Genomic DNA, 24,719 nt, shown 5'->3' on the forward strand with positions numbered 1-24,719 from the left:
TCAACAGGAGAACCAAGTTTATGGGGTGAGGCCCGCTCCCCACATTCACTTATGGGGCAGAGGTGGGGGGGTGTCGCAGTGCCCCCCCCCCTCATGGCCCCAAATTCTTCCTTTTTGGGGCTCGTTTCTGGGCACAGACGGTTTCCATCGCGTCCCACAGCGCATCGCCACCCTCCTCCTCCTCCTTCACCACAGGGGCGGGGGCATCTTCAGCCTGGGGGGGGACAGGGGTGGGATTCAATATTTCTTTGACCTTCCAGGACCCTTCAACTCAAACCACGGATCTTTGACCTTCAAGGACCCATCCATCCCATTCCGTGGTTCTACGACCTTCAAGGACCTTCCCAGCCCATCATTCCTCGGCCTTCAAGATCCTTCCAATCCAACCCAACCCTTCCTACGCCCTTCAAGGACCTTTTTATTCCTCTTCCATGGCTCTTTCACCTCCAAGGACCCTTTCAAGCCAACCCAACCCTTCCTCCAACCTTCAAGGACTCTTCCAAGCCAACCCAACCCATCCTATGACCTTCAAGGACCCTCCCAACCCACCCCCCCCTATAATTCCATGGCTCTGCAACCTTCAAGGACCTTTCCAACTCAACCCAACCCACCCTATGACCTTCAAGGACCCTTCCAAGACAACTGGAGTGACACGAGCCGATTTGGGGCGATGACTTGGGATAAATTCGGGCTGATTTGGGGTCACTCCATTTCGGTGGACCCCGAGGACCCCCCCCTTACTCCCTCCCCCCACTTTCTCACCTCCAGGTCCTGGCAGCTGCTCAACAGAAGGCAGTTCAAGCGTGACTTCAGGTACACCTGCATTGGGGAGTGAGGGGAGAGGGGGCAATGGAGATTGGGGGGGGGGGGAATTTTGGGGTCCCTCTGCCCATTTTTGGGGTCTTTCTGGGGTCCCCATGCCACTCTTAGGGTCCCCCTGCTCATTTTGGGGTCTCTCTGCCCACTTCTGGGGTCTTTGTGGGGTCCCCATTCCGATTTTGGGCTCCCTGTGCTCATTTTGGGGTTACTCTGCCCATTTTTGGGGTCTTTGTGGGGTCCCCAGGCTCATTTTGGGGTCACTCCCCCCATTTTTGGGGTCATTTCCGCCAGTACAACTGAGGACCCCGCGCCCATTTTTGGGACCAATTGTGCCAACATTGGGGTCTCTGATCCTTTTTTTGGTGGGGCGGGGGGGGGCGCAGACCCCCATAATTTTGGGGGGGGGTCCCACCTTGTGCAGCAGCCGTTTGTCGTGGAGGCTGTGGAGGCGCAGGAAGCGATCGAGGCCGCAGGAGGCGACGAGGGGCAGCGAGGGGTGACACTGCAGCCCCCGCACGCTGCCCCCCACCCCCTTCAGGCACTTCAGCAGCCGCCCTGGGGGGGGGAAACGGATCCACCGTGCCACTCTGTCACCTTCCAGGACCTTTCCAACCCAATCCGACCCATTCTGTGATCTTCCAGGACCTTCCCAACCCAATTCCACCCATTCTGTCACCTTCTAGGACTTTGCTAACCCATTCTGACCCATTCTGTGACCTTCCAGGACCTTCCCAACCAGGTTCGATCCATTCTGTGACCTCCCAGGACTTTTCCAACCCAATCTGACCCATTCTGTGACCTTCCAGGACCTTCTCAACCCGGTTCAACCCATTCTTTAACCTTCCAGGACCTTCCCAACCCGATTTCAACCCATTCTGTGACCTTCCAGAACTTTGCTCACCCATTTTGACCCATTCTTTGACCTTCCAGGACCTTTCCAACCCATTTTCACCCACCCTGTGACCTTCCAGGACCTCCCCCCCCCCCGCTGCCCTTCCAGGACCCACCTTTGCGCAGGTCGATGACGCCCATTTCCCCTCTGGCGCTGCCCACCACCACCGACCTGAGGACGCCCCCAATTAAATCCCAATTAATTAACGCCTGCTAATTAACCCCCCTCCCACCACCCCCCCATTAATCCTAATTAACCCCCTCATTAAACTCGTTCCTCCCCCACCCCATTAACCCTAATTACCCCCCGCCCATCAACCTCCCACCAACCCATTCAACACCCCCATTGCCCGCTAATTAATTAATCACGCCCCACTAATTAACTAATTAACCCCACTAACCTCCCCACCCCCTTAACCCCAATTAGCCATTAATTACCCCCCCGTTAACTAACCCCTACATCACTCCCATCACCCCAACGACCCCCCCAACCACCAACCCGCTTAATTAACGACCATAAATTACTCCCCCTTAATTAACCCCTCGACTAATTAACTCACAAACTAATTAACCCTCCCACCACCCTCATCCCATCACCCCCACTCCATTAACCCCAATTACCCCCCCCCCACCCTTAATTCCCCCTTCCCTAACAACCCACGAGCCTAACGAACCTCTCCGCCATTTAAGCCGTGACGTCGCTAATTAAGCCCCGCGCTAATTAATGACTTAAGGAACTCACGTCCCGCCCGGCGCCAAGGCCAGCGCTGTGAGCGGCGCCTCCCCGAACGTCACCTGCAGTACCGGCCGCCGCCGCGGGGTGGCGCTGTCGTACAGCCGGACCTGCATGCGGCAGCGCCGGTAATTAAGGGAGGGGGGGGATTAATTGGGGGTCGCAGTTAATTGGGGGGGTGGCGCCGTTAATTAGGGGAGGGGAATTAATTGGGGGTAGCAGTTAATTGGGGGGGTGGCGCCGTTAATTAAGGGGGGGGGATTAATTGGGGGTAGCAGTTAATTGGGGGGGGCGCCGCGTTAATTAAGGGGGGGGGGATTAATTGGGGGTCGCAGTTAATTGGGGGGAAGGGAATTAATTGGGGGTAGCAGTTAATTGGGGGGGGGGGCAGTTAATTAGGGGAGGGGAATTAATTGGGGGTCGCAGTTAATTGGGGGGGCAGCGCCGTTAATTAAGGGGGGGATTAATTGGGGGTAGCAGTTAATTGGGTGGGGGGGGCAGTTAATTGGGATGGGGCAGTTAGTAGGGGGGAGGCAGTTAATTGGGGGGAGGCAGTTAATTGGGGGGGAGGTGTTTAATGGGGGGGGCATTTAATGGGGGGCGTTAATTAGGAGAAGAATTAATTAGGGGGGGAGGAGTTAATTGGGGGGGGGTAGATGATTGAGGAGAGTTAATTAGGGGGGAGTTAATCGGGGGGGGGGGCAGTTAATTGCGGGGGCAATTTGTGGGGTGGGGGCAGTTTGGGGTGGGGGGGGGGAGGTTGCAGTTTTGGGGGGGGGGTCAGTTTTGGGGGGGGGTTAGGGTTATGGGGGGGGGCAGCGTTACTGCGAAAGGGGGGGCAGTTTGAGGGGGGGGGGCAGTTTTAGGGGGGGGGGGGCGGTTGAACGGTGCCCCCCCCCCCCCCCACCTGGCTGTAGGCTGTGCAGGTGAGCAGCTGCGCCGTGCCGGGGATGAAGCAGAAATCGCGGTCCCAGATGGGGGGGCGCAGATCCAACCAGTCGTTGGGGGGCTGCGGGGGGGGGGCGTCAAGGGGGGGGGCGTCAGGGGGGGGCACCAAGGGGGGGGGTGTCAAGGGGGGGGGGCTCTGTAGGGACTTTGGTGTGTGGGGACTTTGGGATGGGGGGGGGGTGGAGGGGGCGATGGTAATTGGGGGGGGGATCAAGGGGGGGCATTGGGAGGGGGGGGCTCAGTGGGAACGTTGGGATGGGGGGGGGGGGGCAGGGGAGTGATGGTAACTGGGGGGGGGCATCAAGGGGAGGGGGCATCAAGGGTGGGGGAGAGATGGTAATTGGAGGGGAGAACCAAAGGGGGGGGGGAATTGGGAGGGGGGGGGCTCAGTGGGGATGTTGGGATGGGGGGGGGAGGATGATGGTAATTGGGGGGGGGGCACTAAGGGGAGGGAGGGGCTCTGTGGGGACTTCGGGATGGGGGGGGTGTGAGGGGGCACCAAGGGGGGGGGGGGCACGATGGTAACTGGGGGGGGCACTAAGGGGGGGGGCATTGGGGGGGCATCAGGAGGGGGGCACGATGGTAATTGGGGGGGAGAATCAAGGGGGAGGGGAATTGGGGGGGGCTCAGTGGGGACGTTGGGATGGGGGGGGCAGTGATATTTGGGGGGGGAATTGGGGGGGGCATTGGGATGGGGGGCTCGGGGGGGGCACAGTTATTTGGGGGGGCTATTGGGGGGGGAGTGGTATTGGGATGGGGGGGGTATTGGGGGGGGTTGGCATTGGGGGGGGGATTGGGATGGGAGGATGTGGGGGGGGGCTTCATGATGGGGGGGGGGGGAAATGGGATCAGAAAGATTTGGAGAGGGGGGGTTCAGTGGGGGGGGTGGGGAATATCTATGGGATTGGACCCCATGGAGGGGGTTGGGGGGGGTTCAATGGGGGGGGGGGGCACAGACTGACATTTTTGGTGCGGAAAATCGGCCCCCCCTCCGGCTGCTGCAGGTCCCAAACTTTGAGGCCGTTTTCCTTCCCTGCTGTTCCCACACGGTGGGGGCTGCTGGGGTCCTGGCGCATCCGCTGCAGCCCCCCCCCGGCAAACAGCTCCGTCTGGGGGGGGGGCGATAAGGGGGGGGTTAATTTGAGGGGGGGGGGACAAAATAGAGGTGGAAATCGGAGGGGTAGGAAGTGACCCCCTCCCACCTCCTGTTCCCTTCAATTGTGGGACACGGTGTGTTCAATACAGACCCCCCCCCACACACACAACAAAGGGGGGGGCAATAAAGGTGGGGGGGGTCGTTATTTGGGGGGGGGGGGTCACTATGGAGGGGTCAATTTGGGGGGGGGACAAAATAGGGGTGGGATTGGGGGGGGTATGAAGTGAGCCCCCCAGCAAACAGCTCCATCTGGGGGGGCAATTAAAGTGTGGGGCAATTAAGGGGGGAGGGGTAATGGGGGGGGGGATATCGGGTGACACCCCCCCCAGCTGGCAGCCCATAATACTCACATCCTCAGCCGGATCCTCGTGCCACACTTTGAGGAGCCCCGACTGCACGCAGGTGATGACGGCGCTGCCACCCCAAAAGGGCCAGAATTCAGCCCAAAATGACCCCAAAATGACCCCTAATCCCCCAAACTGCCCCCAAACGGCCCCAAATGGCCCCAAAATCCCATAAAACCACCCCCAAACCCACTAGAACTGACCCAAAATGACCCCAAACCCCACAAAATTGACCCAAATTCCCTCAAAATCGACCCCAAACCGCACAAAACTGATCCCAAAATCCCCCAGAACCGCCCCAGAATGGCCCCAAATCCCCCCAGACTGACCCCAATTACCCCAAAACCCCAAGAACTGACCCCAAACCCCCAGAACAGACCCAAAATCACCCCAAAATGACCCTAAACCAAACCTAAACGGCCCCGACCCAAAGTCCCTCAAAATCGACCCAAAATCCCACAAAATTGATCCCCAAATCCCCCAGAACGGCCCCAAATTTCCCCCATAATGACCCCAAACCAACCCCAAATGGCCCCATAATCCCCCAGAACCGACCCCAAACCACCCAAATCAACCCCCAACCCCCCCAATCAACCCCAAATCCCACCGAACCGACCCCAAAGACCCCAGAACCGACCCCAAATGACCCCAATCAACCCCAAACGGCCCCATAATCCCCCCAGAACCAACCCCAAATCAACCCCCAACCCCCCCAATCAACCCCAAATCCCACCGAACCGACCCCAAAGACCCCAGAACCGACCCCAAATGACCCCAATCAACCCCCAAACGGCCCCATAACCCCCAAAACCAACCCAAACCCCCCAGAACCCACCCAAATCCCCCAGAACCGACCCCAAACCCCCCCGAAATCAACCCCAACCCCCCCCCCATACCCGACCCCAAACCCCTTGGAACGGCCCCACAACTGGCTGCCCCCCCCCAAACCTTCCATGCACGGCGATCCCACAGAAATCCCCGTCCCCCCCCAGGCAGCGCTGGGTGCAGCTCAGCGTTCCGGACCCGGCGTCCCAGCGCTGCACCGAGCGATCCGAGCGACCCAGCACAACCTGCACAGACAGAACCCCACGGAATGGGCCCCAAATCCCACAGAATGGACCCCAAATTGAATGCAAGCAAACCCAAACCCCCCATGGAATGGACCCAAAATTGAATGGGGCTGATCCAAAGCTCCACAGAATGGACACAAAATTGAACTGAATTGACCTAAAATCCCAAAGAACTGACCCCAAACCCCACGGAATGGATCCAACATTGAACGGAAGCAACCCAAAACCCCACAGAATTGACCCAAAATCCCATGGAATTGACTGCAAATTGAATGGAAGCAACACAAAATCCCATGGAATGGACCCAAAATCCGAAAGAATTGACTGAAAATCCCAGAACCGACCTCAGAACCCCCCAGAAGCCCCCCAAATCCCGGATCTGACCCCAGAACCCCATAGAATCGCCCATGAACAGCCCCCAAACCCCACAGAACCCCCCTCAAATCCCAGAACCGACACAGAACGGACCCAGAAACGCCCCAAAACCCCACAGAACCGCCCCCAAATCCCGGATCCGACCCCAGAACCCCACAGAATCGCCCATGAACCGCCCCCAAACCTCACAGAACCCCCCCCCCCAAATCCCAGATGCCGGAACCAACCTGAGAACCGCCCCAAAACCCCACAGAACCACCCCCAAATCCCAGATCCGACCTCGGAACCTCCAAGAACCCCACAGAACCGCCACGAAATCATGGAACCGACCTCAGAATCCCCCAGAACCGCCCCCAAACCCCCCAGAACCGCCCCCAAATCCCGGAACCGACCCCAGACCCCCCCCCCCCACCACCTCTCTCTCGTTCTCCCCCCAGCTCAACACGCTGATCGCCGCCTCCCGGCCCAGCGCGGGGCCTACGCCGTAATTCACCGCCTCCTTCCGCCGCAGGTTCACCGCTGAAAGGAACAGAGGAGGGAAGGGGGGGGAGGTCCGCAGAGGCGCCGTTTACCGGTGCCCCCCCCCCCACGTCCCGTCCCCCCCGCACCTTTCAGCGCTCCGCTCTCAGCTCCCACCCAAACGTGGTACTGCCGTGCGGAGGCCGCCATCTTGGAAAGGTCCGTCACTTTCTGTCTTCCCCTCTTCCGGTTAGCGCCGGAAGTGCTTTAGGTAGTTCCAGCGGATCTTAGAGAGTGGCGCAACCGGAAGTGCCGTACGAGTCTTTACAACCGCAGGGCCCTTGAGGGCCGAGCGCAACCGGAAGTGCCGTACAACTCTTTGCGCTGTACTTTTTCGTCGTCATTTCGTTCCGACTGACAGCGGAAGAGCCGTAATGAAGTTCTTTCGGGAGGACGGACGACGGCGGAGAGGAACGGGAAACGCTGTTATGACGCTTTTTCCGGTGAGGGATGCGCTCGTCCGGACGCACGTTCTGGCGCGCCACCGGAAGTTGGGGGGCTCAGAGCGGAAGTGACGCTCCGAGGACGCGGAACGGGAAGAGGACCGGAAGTGCGCCAGAAAGGGACCGCGGCGATGCGGCAGCAAAATGCGTCCGGGTGGAAACAAAGCGCCGCCGGAACGCGGGGACGGAACGCGACGCACAGCCCAGAAAACAAGGAAAACAAAAGGGAATTTTTGCTCAAAATCCGTTTTTATTGCCTTGAAATTAAAAAAACCAAAAACGACCAACAGCGGCGCGCGGGACGTGGGGGGGCTTCCCGGCCTCGTCTTCACAGAGCTGCGGGGGGAGACAGAGTGAGTGGGGGGCCTAAAATCCCGCCCCCCCCCCCCCCCCCATACCCTTGTTACCCTCAAACGTTTCCTCAATTTGTCCCCAAAATGGCCTTAAAATCCCCAAAAACAGCCTTAAAATGCTCTTAAAATCCCCCCCCTTCCAAGCACCCCCCAGGTTGCCCAAAAACAACCCCCACAAATCCCCCAAAACCATCAAAAACCCCCAAAGTCCCCATAAACACCCTTCAAATCCCCCCCAATGCCCCCCTTCCAAAAAAAAAAACCCCAAATTATCCCCCCCCAAATCCCCCCCCCCCGCTGCCTCAGAGGGAACCACTCAGCACCGGGCTCAGCCTGGGGCGGTATCGACTCATCCCAGGCAGCACAGCCCCCCCCCCCCAAGCCCCCTCCCCCCAAAAAACCCACTCACCTTCACCCCACGGCCCCATGGTGGCCCTATAAGAGATGGGGGTTTTGGATCGGGGGGGGGTTCAAGTCCCAAAATGACACCGTGAGCCCCCCCTCCTCACCACCAGGGAGCCCCCCCCCCCAGTTTTTCAGGGATTTAGGGTGTTTTCAGGGTGGGGGATCAAAGTGAGCTAGGTGGGCTCATCATTAAAACCGGGGGGGGGGGGGGGGGGGCAGGAAGAATGGAGGGGTGGAAAAAGGGAAAAGCAATGAGGGGGGGGGCAGGTAAAAATTAGGGAAAATGAGGAAAAAAATGGGGGGGACGTGGGAAAATTATGGCACCCCCCCCCCAGCACTGACCTCAGGCAGCAGCACTTCTCCCCCCTTCATGCAGTCCGTGGGATCCTGTGAGGGGGGGGGACATAAATCAGTGCGATTCCCCCCCCCTCCAACCCCTAAATTTGGGGTGCAGACCCCCCCCCCCCCCCAAATGTGACCCCCACCCCAAATCAGAGCCAAAGCCTCATCACAGCCGTCAGCCGAACGAGATTCTGAGTGTGGTCATCACAAAATGGGGGGGGGCACAGATACAGGGACCCCCTCCCGGCCCCCACCTGAGCCTTTGGGTCCTTCTGGGTTCTTTGCTGAGGTCCTGGAAGGGAAAAAAACGATCCCAAATGTCACCGAGTAGCACCCAAAGAACCTAAAAGGGGCTGAAATCCCACAAACTGCTCCCAACCCCCCCAGAATCGACCCCAAATTTCACCCCAAGTTTCCCTTTAAGTCCCAAAATCATCCCATGTCACCCCACAAAACTGACCCCAAAATCCTCCCCCCAAAATCCTCCAGAACTGCCCCAAACCCCACAACTGACCCCCAACCCCCCAGATTCCACTGAGCCCCAACACTGCCCCCCAAATCACCCCAAAAATCAGAGAACCCCCCCCAAAATCTCTCAGAATCACCCCCAAAATCCACCCCAAATCCCTCAGACCCAAAATCGCTCCAAAATCCCCAGGAAACCTCACAGAACCAACCTCAAAATCAGCCCAAAATCTCTCAAAACCACCCCCAAAATCCCACACAATTCCCACAAAATACCCCAGATTCCCCTCCGTATCCCAAAGTCACCCCTAAATCACCCTAAAAATCCTCCAGAACCCCAAAAGGCCCCAAAATCCCCCCCAAAATCTCAGAAACCTAGCCCCAAACGACCCCAAAATCCCACAGTCCTGCCCTCAATCACCCCAAATCCCCAGAACCCCAAAACGCCCCAAAATCCCACAGACCTGCCCCCAAATCACCTCCAAAATCCCCCAGAACCCCCACCCCCCAAATTCCCCTCACCTGCAGCTTCACAATCCCTCCATCTCCATTCTCACCACTCCTGCAAGGGGAAAAAAATAAACCAACCATCAGCCAAACCCCAAAACGCTGCCAACCCCCCCCCAACACCCCAAAACCCCCCCAGGACCCCCCAAAGCCCCCTCAGACCGTTCAGCTGAACACAGCTTCCTCCTTTCCACCCCACAGCAGCAGTGGGTTCTGCCTGAGCTCAGGCTCTGCTGCTGGGAGGCGTTCAGACATGTGGGAGGTTCCTCATCGGGGGCACGGCATCAAACCCACCCGAAATGCCCCCCAAATGCCCCCCAAACCGACCCCAAATCACCCCCAAATTCGAGTCCAGAAGCAATCCCGAATCTGGTCCCATTACTGCCCAAAAATGGAGCCCAAATCGGCCCCAAAATTGACCCAAATCACCCCAAAACTGAGCTTGGAATCCATCCCAAATTGGTCCCAGAAACGGACCCCAAATCAATCCCCAAACTGAACCCAAATTGTACCCTAAATCAGCCCCCAAACTGACCCCAAATCGACTCCAAATCTGAGCCTGGAATCCATCCCAAATTGGTCCCAGAAATGGACCACAAATCAGCCCCCAAACTGACCCCAAATTGACTCTAATTTGGGATGGACTCAAGGCTCAGTTTTAGTCCCATTATTGCCCCAAAATGGACCCAAAATGATGGGGTCAGGGTGGGATTTGGGGGGGTTTACACACCATTATGGGGTCAGGACCAAGTTTGGGGTATTTTCCACACAACTGTGGGCTCAGGGTGGGATTTTGGGGGCTTTTACACACAATTATGGGATCAGGGTGGGATTTTGGGGGGTTTCACTCAGAATTATGGGGTCAGGGAAGAATTTTACACACAATTCTGGGGTCAGGACCAAGTTTTGGGGGGGGGATTTACACACAATTCTGGGGTCAGGGTGGGATTTCACACACAATTATGGGGTCAGGGGTGGGATTTTGGGGGGGATTTACACACAATTACGGGGTCAGGATGGGATTTCACACACAATTATGGGGTCAGGGGTGGGATTTTGGGGGGGATTTGCACACAATTATGGGGTCAGGGGTGGGATTTTGGGGGGATTTACACACTATTATGGGGTCAGGGTGGGATTTTGGGGGGGGATTTACACACAATTACGGGGTCAGGATGGGATTTCACACACAATTATGGGGTCAGGGGTGGGATTTTGGGGGGATTTGCACATAATTATGGGGTCAGGGTGGGATTTTGGGGGGATTTGCACACAATTAAGGGATCAGGACCAAATATTGGGGTGTTTCCCCCCATGATTCTGGGATCAGAGCAGACCCCGTGGGGTCACACGCAGTGCAGGACCAGGGATCACCCGACTCACCTCGTGGTGGGGCTCCAGGCTGCGGGGCTGCAGATGGGAAGGGGGGAGGGGGGGTGTTATGGGGTGAGCTGTAGGGCATCAGCGCAGCCCCCCCCCATGATTTTATGGCCCCCCAGCCCCCCCCTCCCCAGCTCTGATCAGGGCTTTGGTGACTCGGTTCTGCCATCAGACCAACGTCGTCCAGAGGAGGATTTCATCCATTCAGAGCTGGGAGCCAAAGCTGGAGGCCAAGAGCCACAGCTTACCTGGGGGAGGGGGGGGGCAGCTCAGCCTGGGGGGGGGGAAAGGGAGAAAACGGCTGTGAGTGGGGGTAAAGGGACAGAGGGACGCAATGGGGGACAGACAGACGGACGTGGGGACATAATGCCATGGGGGGGGGGGGACAGATGGATGGATACGATGCTATGGGGAGGGGGGACAGAGGGATATTGGGGTCACTGTGCGATGGGGGGCGGACAGAGGGACGTGGGGATGTGATGGTGTGGGGAGGGACAGACAGATGGACAGTGCCAGGGAGTGGGGGGCAGACAGAGGGACACGATGGCATGAGGGACAGAGGGACAGCGGGGTCAGAATGCAGTGGGGGGGACAGACAGAGGGATGTGGGGATGTAACGCCATGGGGGAGGGAGAGACAGATGGACACAGTGCCATGGGGTGGGGGACAGACAGCGGGACGTGGGGACACAATGCTCTGGGGTGGGGGGGACAGAGGGATCACAGTGCCATAGGGTGGAGGGACAGACAGAGGGCCATGGGGACAGGACATACAGAGGGACAGACACAGTGCCATGGGGTGAGGGACAGACAGAAGGACAGAGAGACATAATGCCATGGGGGTGGGGGGGAGATGCAGACGGACATTGGGGTCACAATGCCACGGGGGAGGGGACAGACAGAAGGACATCGGGGTCACAACGAATGGGGGGGGGGTAAAGGGACCCGATGCCATGGGGTGGGGGACAGACAGACGGACACAATGGCACGGGGTGGGGGGGGGACAGACAGACAGAAGGACACTGGGACGCACCTTCAGCACAGGGCGGCCGTTTGGGGCTGAAGGAGCGCTCTGCTAGGAATTAATTAAGTCATTAATTGCACGTTAATCACGGCTGTCCACTCCCAGAGCCCCCAAATTGGTGATTAATTAGTGGTTAATAACTTCTTGTTGCCCCAATCCCAGTGTCCCCAAATTAGCCATTAATTTGGGATTAATAATATACTTTTGTTCCAATCCCAGAACCCCTAATAGCTCATTAATTAGGCATTAATAATGGCTCCTTACCCCCAGTCTCAGAGCCCCTAATAGCTCATTAATTAGGGATTAATAATAGCTCTTCACCCCAAATCTCAGAGCCCCAATTGCCCAAATCCAGAGCCCCTAAATAGCTCATTATTTAGGAGCTAATAATAGCTCCATACCCCCAATCTCAGAGCCCCTAAATAACTCATTAATTACGAATTAATAATACTCTTCACCCCAAATTTGAGAGCCCTACTGCCCAACCCCGAGCCCCTAATAGCTCATTAATTAGGGATTAATAATGGCTCCTTACCCCCAGTCTCAGAGCCCCTAATAGCTTGTTAATTAGGGATTAATAATGGCTCCTTACCCCCGATCTCAGAGCCCCACTGCCCAACCCCAGAGCCCCCATTAGCTCACTAATTAGGAATTACTAAGGCCCCAACCCATCCGGGCTCTCGGCGCCATTAATTACTACCGGTATTAATGAGGGCGGCCGCCCTCAGCACGCCTTGGCATCACGGAGCTCAGCCATATGCTTGTCGTGCTGCTCATCACCGAACGGCCCCCAAAAAACCCCCCCAAAAAAACACAGAAATGGGTAAAAACGAACCTGGGCGAACGCCGGCGCCCCGCAGCTGGAAGGAGGAATGAAGAACCTCGTTAGGTCGTTAATTAGAGGGGGGTTATTAAGGGGTCATTAGGGCCGGGGCGCCGCTCAGAGGGTTGTGAAGGGGTTTCTCCATGCGGGGGTCGGAAAGAGAGAGTTCGGGTCGTCATCTCTGCAGCGTTAATTGGGGTTAATTAATGGGGGGGGGGGGGGGTGATACTCACGTGTCTGAGAGGAGCCATTTTGGGGGGGGGAACCTGGGAGGGAAATGGAGAAAAAGTGAGATAAAGTGCAATAAAAGGGAGGAAATAAATGGGGGGGGGGGGGGGAGAAAAGGGGAGCAGGGAAATAAAGGGGAAGAAGGGGGGGAATAAAGAGGAAGGAGGAGGAAAAGGGGGGTGGAAATGAAGGGGAAGGGGGGGAATAAAGGGGAAAAGAGAAGGGGGGATTAAAAACGGGGAAATAGAGGGGAAAATGGGGGAGAAAAAACGGGGGAAATAAAGGGGGGAAATTAAGGGAAAAACGGGAAGAGAGGGGGAAGAAAGGGGAAAACGGGGGGGAAATGAAGGGGAAGAAGAGGGAGGATAAAGGGGGGAAACAAAGGGGAAGGAAAATGGGAAAAAAGAAAAAAAGAAACAAGCGAGGGAAAAGGAGGAGAGAAGGATACAGAGGTTCTGGAAGCAACAAAAGCGGTGAGAAAAGGAGAAAAACGGGTGGAAAAAACAGTTTGGGAACGGGAAAAGGGTTCAGAAGGACGAAATTGGGATGGAATTGGGGGGGGGTAAGGAGGGGCTCACGGAGGGATTCGAAAGCTGAGAAAAAGGAGAAAAGATCGTTGGAAATGGGGTAAAATCGGTGAGGAAAGAACCGAGGAGCTGCAGGGGGGGCCGAGCCCTCAGAAATACCACTATTCCTTCAGCCCGCGGTCAGTACAGGTCTGTGTGCTCATCCCTGGGCGGCACCCCCCCTTTCCCGCCCCCCCCCCCCCAATGTTCTCCTCACGACAACGCGCTCCGGGCCACGCGGCCGCCTGAAGGCCTCGGGGAAAATCCCCGCGTCTGAGCGCCGAGAATTAAATAAAAGCCAACTCCTCAGGCAGCACCGAGCCGCCACAGAGCCGTCCCCGTGAGGAGAAATAGAAATAAATGAGGGATAATAGCACGGAACGCACCCGAAGCACAGGAGCTCCTCACCCACTCAGCGCCGCGCGCAAAATGGCCGAAGCACGGCTCGCCGCGCGCTTTTATAAGCCGCGGGGCATGCTGGGATCGGGCCGCACTGCGCGTGCGCGAGGAGCGGGAAAAGGGCGGGAAGAGCGAGGAGCATGCGCGGTGCGATGGCAATGGGGGGCGAGACTGCGTATGGAAATGAGGCGGAAAGGGGCGGGGAGAATAATGCAAATATGAACGGAGGCGGCCAATCAGATAGCGGCGGGGGCGGGGCGAGCGGCGTTGAGGCGGGGATAGCAGGAAGTGTGGGCGGGGATATGCAAATGAGCCCTGGGGAGGACGGGAAGCGCTGTAGCAGTAGGGAAGTTATGGGGCGCAACTCTGACCCCAAAATCCCCTCTGCGGCCTCAAAAATGGACCTGTTGGACCCCGAATCCGCCCCACAGCCCCCCCACAGCCGCCCCGCCGGCCCCAGTGCTGTGGGTGAGCAGGAGGGACCCCGATGTTGAGCAAATCCCACCATAAAACACCCAATGGGGACCAAAGGCAATGGAAAACGTCTTCAATCCAACCATGGGATGCCAAACACAACGGGATATGAGCACGTCCTTCAATAAACCACCAAATAATGACCAAATTTTGGGGGGTGTGTCTTCAACCCAACCATGGGATGTCAAACATTGGCCAAACCCAATGGGAAGTGACCACAACCTTGAGTAAAACAGCAAATAACCACCACATTTTGGGGGGTATGTCTTCAGTTCAACCATGGGATGCCAAATGTTGGCCAAATGCAATGGGAAATGACCACAACCCTCATGAAACATCAAATAAAGGCTAATTTTAGGGGATATGTCTTCAACCCAACCATGGGACGCTAAATGTTGGCCAAATGCAATGGGCCATGACCATGACCCTCAATTAGACACCAAATAACCACCAAATTGTGGGGGGTATGTCTTCAGTCCAACCATGGGACACCAAATGTTGGCCAAACCCAATGGGAAATGACCACATCCTTCAATAAATGACCAAATAAAAAGCAAACTTTGGGGGATATGTCTTCAGTTCAACCATGAGATACAAAATGTTGGCCAAACCCAATGGGATACAACCACAACCCTCAATAAATAACCAAATAATGACCAAATTTTTGGGGATGTGTCTTCAGTTCAACCATGGGACGCCAAATGTTGGCCAAACGCAATGGGAAATGACCACATCCCTCAACAAAACACCAAATAACCACCACATTTTGGGGGATATGTCTTCAACCCAACCATGAGATGCCAAATGTTGGCCAAACGCAATGGGAAATGACCACAACTCTCAACAAAATACCAAATAATGACCAAATTTTGGGAGGTATATCTTCAACCCAACCATGGGACACCAAATGTTGGCCAAACGCAATTGGGATATGAACACACCCTTCAATAAATAACCAAATAAAAAGCAAATTTTGGGGGATATGTCTTCAGTTCAACCATGGGACACCAAACGTTGGCGAAACCCAATGGGATACACCCACAACCCTCAACAAAGCACCAAATAACAACCAAATTGTTGGGGATATGTCTTCAGTTCAACCATGGGACACCAAACGTTGGCCAAACCCAACGGGCTACGACCACAACCCTCAACAAAACACCAAACGAGCACCAAATTTTTTCGGAGATACGTCTTCCATCCAAATCATAACACCCAACCTTGACCCAAACCCAATGAGAGACGGACAGGAGACCCCCAAAACCTCCCTGTTTTACAACAGGAAGAGTAGGGAATATTCGGGTCGGACCCGACGCCGCGTCGCCCGCCCGGCGCGACCGATCACCGGCAGCTTCTGCGCGTAGCGCGCCGCCACGTGGCCCGGTGAATGGTGCTGCCCAAAAACGGTCTGGAAACGCCTGCCGTGACACCGACGTCCCGTTTGCCTCCCGGCGATGAGAAAAGCGAAACGGGGGGGTCCGCGGGGGGAGAACCGGCATTTTTGGAAGACGTCCCGGATCCCCAAACGGTGAACGGGAGGACGAGTCGTGCCGGCACCGCCGCGGATGCCGCGGGGAAACGCCGGCGATGGGCGGTGAGGTGTCGGACGTGGGGGGTCATCCGGAGGGGGGCTGGAGCTGGCTGTTAATTGAGGCATTTTCCGGGTGGACCCCCCCCCACCCGTATCGCTTCCGTAAGGTTCTTTTTCAGGGGTCTCGGGGGGATTTTGGGGGGGGGTCGGGGGTTGAGCGCCGGTGCCGAAACGGAGAGCCAGGCTGTCGCCGAAAAAGTCGTAGAGGTCCCGGTACATCTCGTGCAGGGAGAGGGGAGGGGGGGAGGGGGGGGGCGTAGGGCTGTCGCCGCCCCCACCTCCTCCTCCAGATTGCAGCAGGGGGCGGCCCAAAGGGGGGGTGGGATCCGGGGGGGGGTCCCGGTGGGGGCTGTGCCATGGGGAGGGGTGGGGGTCGGCGGCGTGGTGGGCTTTTGTCTTCAGCAAACGCTCGACGGCGACCTGGGGGGGAGCATGGATTATGAGGGGGGGGGACAATAGGGGGGGGTCAATATGGGGGGGGGGGTTAATATAGGATGGGGGTCAATGGGGGGGAGAAAGGGGGCAGAGTCTGAAAAGAGGGGGGGTCTCCAGGTGAGAGACCCAAAGAATGTGGGGAGAGGGGGGTTGTAAAAGGGGAGGGGTCCCAAAAAATTGGGAAGGTCTGAAAGAATGGGGGGCCCAAAAAATGGAGGGGGAGGGTCCTAAAAAACAAAGTCTCAACTGGGGAAGGGTGGGGGTCCCAAAAAAATGGAGGAGTCTCCCAAAAAGGGGGGGGGGAGGGGAGGTTCCTGAACAGGGGGGGTCCTCCAAGAGGAGGGGTCCCAATCAATGTGGGTGGCAAAAAAGGGGGGTCCCAATGGGGAGGGTCTCACTATGGGGGGATCCCAATGATTGGGGGGATCAGAAGGGGGGGTCCCTCAAGGTGGGGGGGTGGGGTTCCCAATGAATGGGGGGGGCAAAAGGGGGGTCCCAAAAAGGAAGAGTTCCCAATGAAGGGGATTGCCAAGAAGGGGGGATCCCAAAAGGAGGGGGGTCCCAATGAGCGGGGGGATCAAAAGGGGGGGGGGAGGAGCCATAAGGTGTGTGTGGGGGGGGTCCCAATGAGTGGGGGGAGGGGAGGGGGGCAAAAGAGGGGGTCCCCCAAAAAGAAGGTTCCCAATGAATGGGGGAGAGGAAGGCAGGGTGGGAGCGGGGGTCCTAATGAATGGGGGGGAGCCGGAAGGGGGGGTGTCCCACCATGGGGGGGGGGTCCTAATAAATTGGGGGGGGTCTCTCACCAGGATGGCTCCGTACACTTTGTGCCCGTCCGCCTTCACCTGCGCGTTGGACACGGAGTTGTCGTCCAGCACGGCCTGCAGGCTGGCGCCGTACGAGGGCAGGTGGGGGAACAGGACGCCTTCCACTGCCTGGGGGGGGAAAGGGAGCACAGCACCCCCAAAATCCCAAAGGGCTGGGACCCCATCACCCCAGAACCCCCAAATCCCAAAGGGATGAAAGTCCCCAAATCCCACAACCCCCCAAATCGCAAAGGGATGGGAGCCCAACATCCTGGAATCCCAAAATCCAAAGGGATGAGAGCCCCCAAAATATCCCCAGAATCCCCAAATCCCAAAGGGATGCGAGTCTCAAAATCCCAGAATCCCCAGATTCCAGAATCCCAAACCCCTACGATTCACAAATCCCAAAGGGATGAAGGCCCCAAAATCCCGGAATTCCCAAATCCCAAAGTCCCAGAATCCTGGAAGGTCCTGGAAAGTCAAAGAACCACGGGATGGAAAGGTCCTTGAAGGTCAAAGAACCATGGGAGGGGTTGAAGGGTCCTTACAGAGCAAAAAAAACATCCAATGGGAAAGAAAGGTCCTTAAAAGCCATAGAATGATAGGATGGGTTGGGAAGGTCCTTGAAGATCAAAGAGCTATCACTACGGTTTAAGGATCCTTGCAGAGCAAAGAAAAACCCAATGGGACAGAAAGGTCCTTAAAGACCACAGAGTGATGGGTTGAGAAGGTCCTTGAAGGTCAAAGAACCATGGTAAGGATTGAAGGGTCCTTGAAGGGCAAAAGAACACCCAATGGGATAAAAAGGTCCTTAAAGATCACAGAGTGATGGGTTGAGAAGGTCCTTGAAGGTCAAAGAACCGCGGGTTGAGTTAGCCAGGTCCTTGCAGGTCACAAAGAGCCCCCCCATCACCCTCTCACCTTCCAGCCCAGAGCGTGCAGCCCCACAACGGCCCCATAGTGGGAGCAGAGCGGGCGCACGGGGTCAGCCAACACCTTCTGGAGGGCCAGCAGCACCTGGGGGTGCAGCCCGCTCAGCTGGTCGCCGTGCAGCCTGTGGGGGGGGGGGTAGGGGAGTGACCCACTGCGGGGCCACCCGTCACCCACCATGGGGTCACCCATCGCTTTCCGTGGGGTCAGTCTCCATAGGGCCACCCATTATGCTCTATGGGGCCACCCAACGCGCCCCATAGGGCCACCGACCGTCCTGTGTGGGGTCACCATCTATGGGAACAATCTTTATGAGGGCACCATCTATGGGGCCACCATCTATGGAGCCACCAATAGCCCTCTATGGGACCACCATAGGTCACCATCAATCGGCCCACCATCTATGGGGCCTCTATGGGGTCAACCTCTATGGAACCAACAGTCACCCATCATGGGAACACTCTTCATGGGGTCAAACTCTATGGGGCCACCGTCTAGGGGACTGCTTTTTATGGGGTTAACCCCTATGGGACCAACAATCACCCACCATGGGAACGCTTTCCATGGGGTCAATCTCTATGGGGCCACCACCTACGGGGCCACTGATAACCATCTATGGGGCCACCATCTACGGGGCCGCCAGTAACCCTTTATGGGGCCACCATCTGTGGGGTCACCATCAATGGGGCCATCCTCCACGGGGTGACCAACTATGGGGCCGCTCTTTATGGGGTCAACCTCTATGGGGCCACCAATCCCCCCTCCACGGAACCACCTCCTACCGAACCCCCCCCCTCCTCCCTCTCCTCTTCCCTCCCTCCTCTCCCTTCCCCTCTTCTCCTCTCCCCTCTCCCCTCCTCTCCCCTCCTCCTCTCCGCTCTCCTCCCCTCTTCCCTCCCCTCCCCTCCCCTCCCCTCCCCTCCCCTCCCCTCCCCTCCCCTCTCCTCTCCTCTCCTCTCCTCTCCTCTCCTCTCCTCTCCTCTCCTCTCCTCTCCTCTCCTCTCCTCTCCTCTCCTCTCCTCTCCTCTCCTCTCCTCTCCTCTCCTCTCCTCTCCTCTCCTCTCCCCTCCCCTCCCCTTTCCTCTCCTCCCCTCCCCTCTCCTCCCCTCCCCTCCCCTCCCCTCCCCTCCCCTCCCCTCCCTACCCTCCTCTCCCCTCCCCTCCCCTCCCCTCCCCTCCCCTCCCCTCCCCTCCCCTCCCCTCCTCTCCTCTCCTCTCCTCTCCTCTCCTCTCCTCTCCTCTCCTCTCCTCTCCTCTCCTCTCCTCTCCTCTCCTCTCCTCTCCTCTCCTCTCCTCTCCTCTCCTCTCCCCAGCTCTCTTCTCCCCTCCCCTCCTCTCTCCCCTCTCCCCACCTTTCCCCTCCCCTCTCCCCTCCTCTCCCCTCCTCTCCCCTCTCCCCTCCTCCTCTCTTCTCTCCTCTCCCCTCCCCTCTCCCCTTCCCTCCTCCTCTCCTCTTCTCTCCTCCTCTCCCCTCCCACCCGACCCCATTCCTTCCCCCCATTTCCCACCCCCTCCCCCCCCAGCCCACCGACAGATGCGGCCCAGCAGGACGGCGGCGGAATCCCGCAGGGTCCAGTGGTCGTTCCTGGGGTTGATGGAGGCGGCCAGGGGTTCGAGGGCGCAGTAAAGGACGGAACCCACCAGGCTGCGCCCGTAGGAACCCAGGCACAGGAAGGGGTTGAGCACCAGGCAGCGCGCGACCTGCAGCAAGCGCCGCAGCTGCTCCAAGTCGTGGCTCACAGACTTCACCTGGGGGAGGACGGGGGGGTTGGGGGCTTATGGGGGGCTTGGGGGGGCATGGGGGGCCCCCCGCTGTCGCCCATTATGCTGTGGGGGTGATGGAATGATGGGTGTTGATGGGATCAGGGTGATGTGGCGATCTGACAAGACCCGACGGCTCAATGAGGCAATGGGACACCAGTGGGATCCAATGGGACCCCAAATGGGACTCAATGGGACCTCAGTGACCCAATGGGGTGAGACCCAAAGAGGATCCAAGGAGATCCCAGTGACCCAATGGGACATCGATGACCCAAGGGGACCCAATGAGGCCCCAGTAGGATCCAACAAGACCCAATGGGACTCCACTGGGATCTAATGAGACCCCAGTGGCCCAATAGGACCTCAATTAGACCCCTATCGGATCCAATGAGACCCCAAAGACCCAATAGGATTTCAGTGACCCAATGAGACACCAACAGGACCCCAAAGACCCAACGGGAACTCAATGAGACCCCAACAGAATCCAATGAGACCCCAAAGATACAACAGGACCCCACTGTAACCCAATAAAACCCCAATGACAGCCCAGTAACCCAATGGAAACCAACAAGACCCCAATGACCCAATAAGACCCCAATGACCCAATAGGACCCAAATAACCCAACAGGACCTCAATGGGAACTGAATGACTCAATGAGACCCCAATGAGACCCCCGTGACCCAATAGGACCCCAACGAAACCCAACAGGACTCCAGTGGAACCCAACAGGACCTCAACGGGACCCAACATCCCAACAGGACCCAAATAACCCAATGGGACTCCAGTGGGAACCTAATGACCCAATGAGACCCCAATGGGACCCCAGCAAGACCCCAACAGGACCCCAATGGAACCCAGCGGGAACCCAATGGAACCCAACAAGACCTCACTGGTACCCAACGTCCCAAAAGGACCCAAATAACCCAACGGGACCCTAGTGGGAACCTAATGACCCAACAAGACCCCAACGAGACCCCAACCCCCCCAGATCCCCCGCAACCCCCCCCCATCCACCCCTACCCCCCCCAGCTCACCCCACTGACGACGTAGACGAAATAGGGCAGCAGCGCCGCGATCTTAGGGTTGGTCTGCAGGTCCTGCAGCGCCACCTATGGGGCGGAGAAGGTTTGCAGGGGGGGGGGGAGGGTTGTGTGGGTCCCCCTCCCCATATTTATGTTGTGTCTGTGTCCTCCCCCCCCCAGGATATTCACCTTCATGAGGTGGGGGTCGTCCCCCAGCACCGCGCGGGTGACGTTCTGGTAATACTTGAGCAGATCATCGCTGAGCGTTGAGACGGCGCTGGGGACTTTGGGGGGGGTCACCGAGGGGGAAAGTGGTGGGGGGGGACACACACTGCCCCACTGTGTGCCCCCCCCCCAGCCCAGAACCCCACCCCCAGAAAGTGAGAGCACCCACCTGCACCCTGCGGCTCCACGTTCCCTTTGCCATCCAGGTAGGAGACGTGCACTGAGTGGGGGGGGGAAACGGGGGGTAGAGGGGATGTGTGGGGTCATCGAATTGGGGGGAGGGGGCACACGGGGGGGAGAGCATAGGGGGTATATGGGGTCACAAAAAGGGGGGGGCGCACTAGAACGTATAGGGGATATATGGGGGGGGTCACTGGGGGGTTTGGGGGGGGTGATATGTGGGTGATGCTGGGGGTTTGGGGGATGGTAGGCACTGGGGGGGGGGGGTGATGTGGTGGAGGGGAAGGCTGAAAAGGGGGGGGTCAATCGGAGGGGACATTTGGGGGGCACCAATGGGATATTGGGGAGGGGGGGTCAAGTGGGGACAAAGTGGGGGGGTCAAATGGGGAGACCAAGGGGTACAGGGGACACTGGAGGGGGGGGGGGGCACTATGAGGGGGGGGGTTAGGATACAGCAAAATTAGGGAGGGCTCACCTGGGGAGGGGGGGTCAAATGGGGGCACCAAGGGGATAGCAAAGGCAGGGTGGGGGGTGGGGGGGAAGGGGGCAATGGGGGGGGGTATTTTGGGGGGGGTCACTGACCACGCACGGCGGGGGGGGCGCAGCCTTTGGGGATGTTGGTGTGCAGGGCCAGGTCTGCCAGCAGCACGGCGCGCTCGGGGGGGCACGGATCGGCGTCCCGCTGCGGGGGGGCCTCCGCTGAACCGAACCCACACAGAGCCTGAAGGGGGGGAACCCCAATCGTGGGACCCCAATTATGGGATCTACATCGTTAGGAGCCGATAATGGGACCCCAATTATGGGGCCTCAATCATTAGGAACCAATCATGGGACCCCAATCATTAGGAGTCGATAATGAGACTCCAATCATGGAACAAAATTATAGGACCCCAATCGTGGGACCCCAATTATGGGACCCCAATCATTAGGAGTCAATAACGAGACTCCAATCATGGAACCCAATTATGGGACCCCAATCGTGGGACCCCAATTATGGGATCTACATCGTTAGGAGCCAATAATGGGACCCCAATTATGGGGCCTCAATCATTAGGAACCAATCATGGGACCTCCAATAATGGGACCCCCTCGTTAGGAACCAATTATGTGACCCCAATCATGGGACCCCAACAGTGGGACTCCGATCATTAGGAACCAATTATTGGACCCCAATCATTAGGAGTCAATAACGAGACTCCAATCATGGAACCCAATTATGGGACCCCAATCGTGGGACCCCAATTATGGGATCTACATCATTTGGAACCAATAATGGGACCCCAATAGTGGGACCCCCATCATTAGGAACCAATCATGGAACCCCAATATTTGGGGGTTGATAATAACGGGACCCCAACAACAGGACCCCAACCATGGGACCCCTGCCGTTGGGACCCCATAATGGGACCCCAATACCAAGGGGTCAATGGCAATGGGATCCCAGTAGCAGGATCTTGATAAGGGGGACCCCACTAATAATGAGACCCCAAAAATAATGAGACCCCAGAAATAACGAGACCCCAGAAGTTCACGAAGAATGAGATCCCAATAACTGAACCCCCAAAATAATGCAACCCTATAACTAAATCCTAATAACCCGAGTCCAGCAATAACGGGCTCCCAACAGGACCCCAACAACAGGATCTCAGTAATTAAACCCTAATCATCAGACCCCAAAATTAACGAAAACCCAACAACGACGAGAGCCCAACAAACAGACCCCAATAACAACAAAATCCCAATGATTCCACCTCAAAAAATAACAGAATCCCAACAATCCCCCCCCAGCGGTAGACTCTCAATAATTAAACCCCAACAATTATGCAATCTCACTAATTAAACCCTGATAACGACGGGAAGCAGTTAATTAAACAGCATCAATAACGGAATCCCATAACGACAGCACCCCGATAACAACAAGATCCCAACAATTAAACCTTCCACAACAGCAGGACCTCAGCAACCAAATAATTACACCCCGATAATAATGAGACCCCGGTAATTAATAATTAATTAGCCCCCCGACCTCCACATTGCTCCAGCGCAGCGCTCGGTTGAAGTCCTCCACCGTCAGCTTCCTCCTGCGGGTGTGCTTCAGGAACTGGGCACTGTTCTGGGGGGGGGAAATGGGGGTCAGCGCCCCACAGCCCCCCCACACCACCCCACAACCCCCCCACAGCCCCAGCCCCCCCCCTCGGGTTGGTACTTCCCCCATAGCCCCCCCTCAAAGTTGCCATAGTGGCCCATAACACCCCCCCCCCCCCATGAGCCCCATACACCCTCCTGATCCACCCATAAACCCCTACAGTCCCCCCATAGGCCCTATAGACCCCCCCACAGACCCCCCCCATAATCCCCCACAGACCCCCACAGATCCCCCATAGACCCATTAGACCCCCTCCGTAGGCCCCCACAGACCCCCACAGACCCCTTAGACTCCCGCACAGATCCCCATAGACCCCCACAGAGCCCCACAGGCACCCTATAGGCCCCCCTAGAACCCCACAGTTCCCTCATAGACCCCCATAGACCCCCCACAATCCCCCACAGACCCCTTAGACTCCCCCACAGACCCCCATAGAACCGCTATAGACCCCCATAGGACCCCACAGACCCCCATAGGACCCCTATAGCCCCTCTATAGACCTCCATAGACCCCTTAGATCCTCCCCAATCCCCCACAGACCCCCATGGACCCCCGCAGAGCCCCATACGCACCCTATAGGCCCCCCTAGAACCCCACAGTTCCCTCATAGACCCCCATAGACCCCCATAATCCCCCATAGACCCCTTAGACTCCCCCTCAGACCCCCATAGACCCCCTATAGACCCCCATAGGCCCCCACAGTTCCCCCATACACCTCCCCACAGACCCCCATAGATCCCACAAACCCCCATAGACCCCCACAGTTCCCCCTCAGGCCCCATAGGCCCCCCATAGACCACTCAGACCCCCCCCCACAGACCCCCTCCAGCCCCCCCCGCGCACCTGGGCCGCCTCCCTCAGGCGATAACAGACGTCCTCGGCCAGCAGCGCCGCCCCCTCCTCGCTCAGCTCCGCGCCCGCCCCCTCCGCCATCCGCCGCACCGCCTCCCGCGGCAGCTCCGCGAACCGCCGCTCCTCCGCCATCATGGCCGCCTCCACCGGAACTCCGCCCCCTTCGCCGCACGCCATTGGACCGCCCCGACAGCGTCCCGCCCCCCGCCCTTCCGCTCATTGGCGGCCCTACCGTTGTCCCGCCCCCCCGCTCCTTCGCTATTGGGCCACCGCGCTAAGGCCCCGCCCCCCTCGCATACCGCTTCTCCGCTATTGGCTCGCCTGCAAACGCCCCTCCGCCATTGGCCGTCCCGCTGCAGCCCCGCCCCCCGTTGATTCCCGCTTCTCTGCCATTGGGCCGCATTGCGATTGCCCCGCCCCTAAGCTGCACGCCGCTCTGCTGCTATTGGCTAGACTCTGTTATGATCCCGCCCCTCGTTCGCCATTGGTAGGAATCCGGAGCTGGGGCGG

General features: G+C 57.9%; 2 protein-coding genes and 2 non-coding genes across 4 annotated transcripts; all 4 read right to left on the reverse strand.

Moving 5' to 3' along the window:
* WDR74 (WD repeat domain 74) lies at positions 1-7,269 on the reverse strand. Its single transcript, XM_090129700.1, has 11 exons — positions 6,945-7,269; positions 6,752-6,855; positions 5,840-5,961; positions 4,898-4,961; positions 4,354-4,500; positions 3,351-3,452; positions 2,453-2,553; positions 1,827-1,882; positions 1,232-1,374; positions 763-819; positions 1-214 (listed from the first exon to the last, which is right to left on the reverse strand). The coding sequence occupies exons 1-11, from the start codon at positions 7,003-7,005 to the stop codon at positions 92-94; spliced, it is 1,080 nt and encodes a 359-aa protein (XP_089985826.1). The 5' UTR covers positions 7,006-7,269; the 3' UTR covers positions 1-91.
* Positions 7,270-7,947: 678 nt separating this feature from the next.
* On the reverse strand, positions 7,948-8,014 carry LOC149913494 (small nucleolar RNA SNORD31). Its single transcript, XR_016461265.1, has one exon. It is a non-coding gene; the product is annotated as a small nucleolar RNA SNORD31 (small nucleolar RNA).
* Positions 8,015-9,521: 1,507 nt separating this feature from the next.
* On the reverse strand, positions 9,522-9,646 carry LOC149913495 (small nucleolar RNA SNORD22). Its single transcript, XR_016461266.1, has one exon. It is a non-coding gene; the product is annotated as a small nucleolar RNA SNORD22 (small nucleolar RNA).
* Positions 9,647-14,638: 4,992 nt separating this feature from the next.
* On the reverse strand, positions 14,639-24,428 carry TAF6L (TATA-box binding protein associated factor 6 like). Its single transcript, XM_090129703.1, has 10 exons — positions 24,201-24,428; positions 23,238-23,324; positions 21,794-21,932; positions 21,201-21,251; positions 20,996-21,090; positions 20,819-20,893; positions 19,551-19,771; positions 18,014-18,146; positions 17,093-17,221; positions 14,639-16,274 (listed from the first exon to the last, which is right to left on the reverse strand). The coding sequence occupies exons 1-10, from the start codon at positions 24,384-24,386 to the stop codon at positions 15,537-15,539; spliced, it is 1,854 nt and encodes a 617-aa protein (XP_089985829.1). The 5' UTR covers positions 24,387-24,428; the 3' UTR covers positions 14,639-15,536.
* Between the last annotated feature and the right edge of the window lie 291 nt (positions 24,429-24,719).

The sequence above is a fragment of the Phasianus colchicus genome, chromosome 37 (genome assembly GCF_987193195.1).
Source record: "Phasianus colchicus chromosome 37, bPhaCol1.hap1.1, whole genome shotgun sequence".
Taxonomy (NCBI): Eukaryota; Metazoa; Chordata; class Aves; order Galliformes; family Phasianidae; genus Phasianus; species Phasianus colchicus.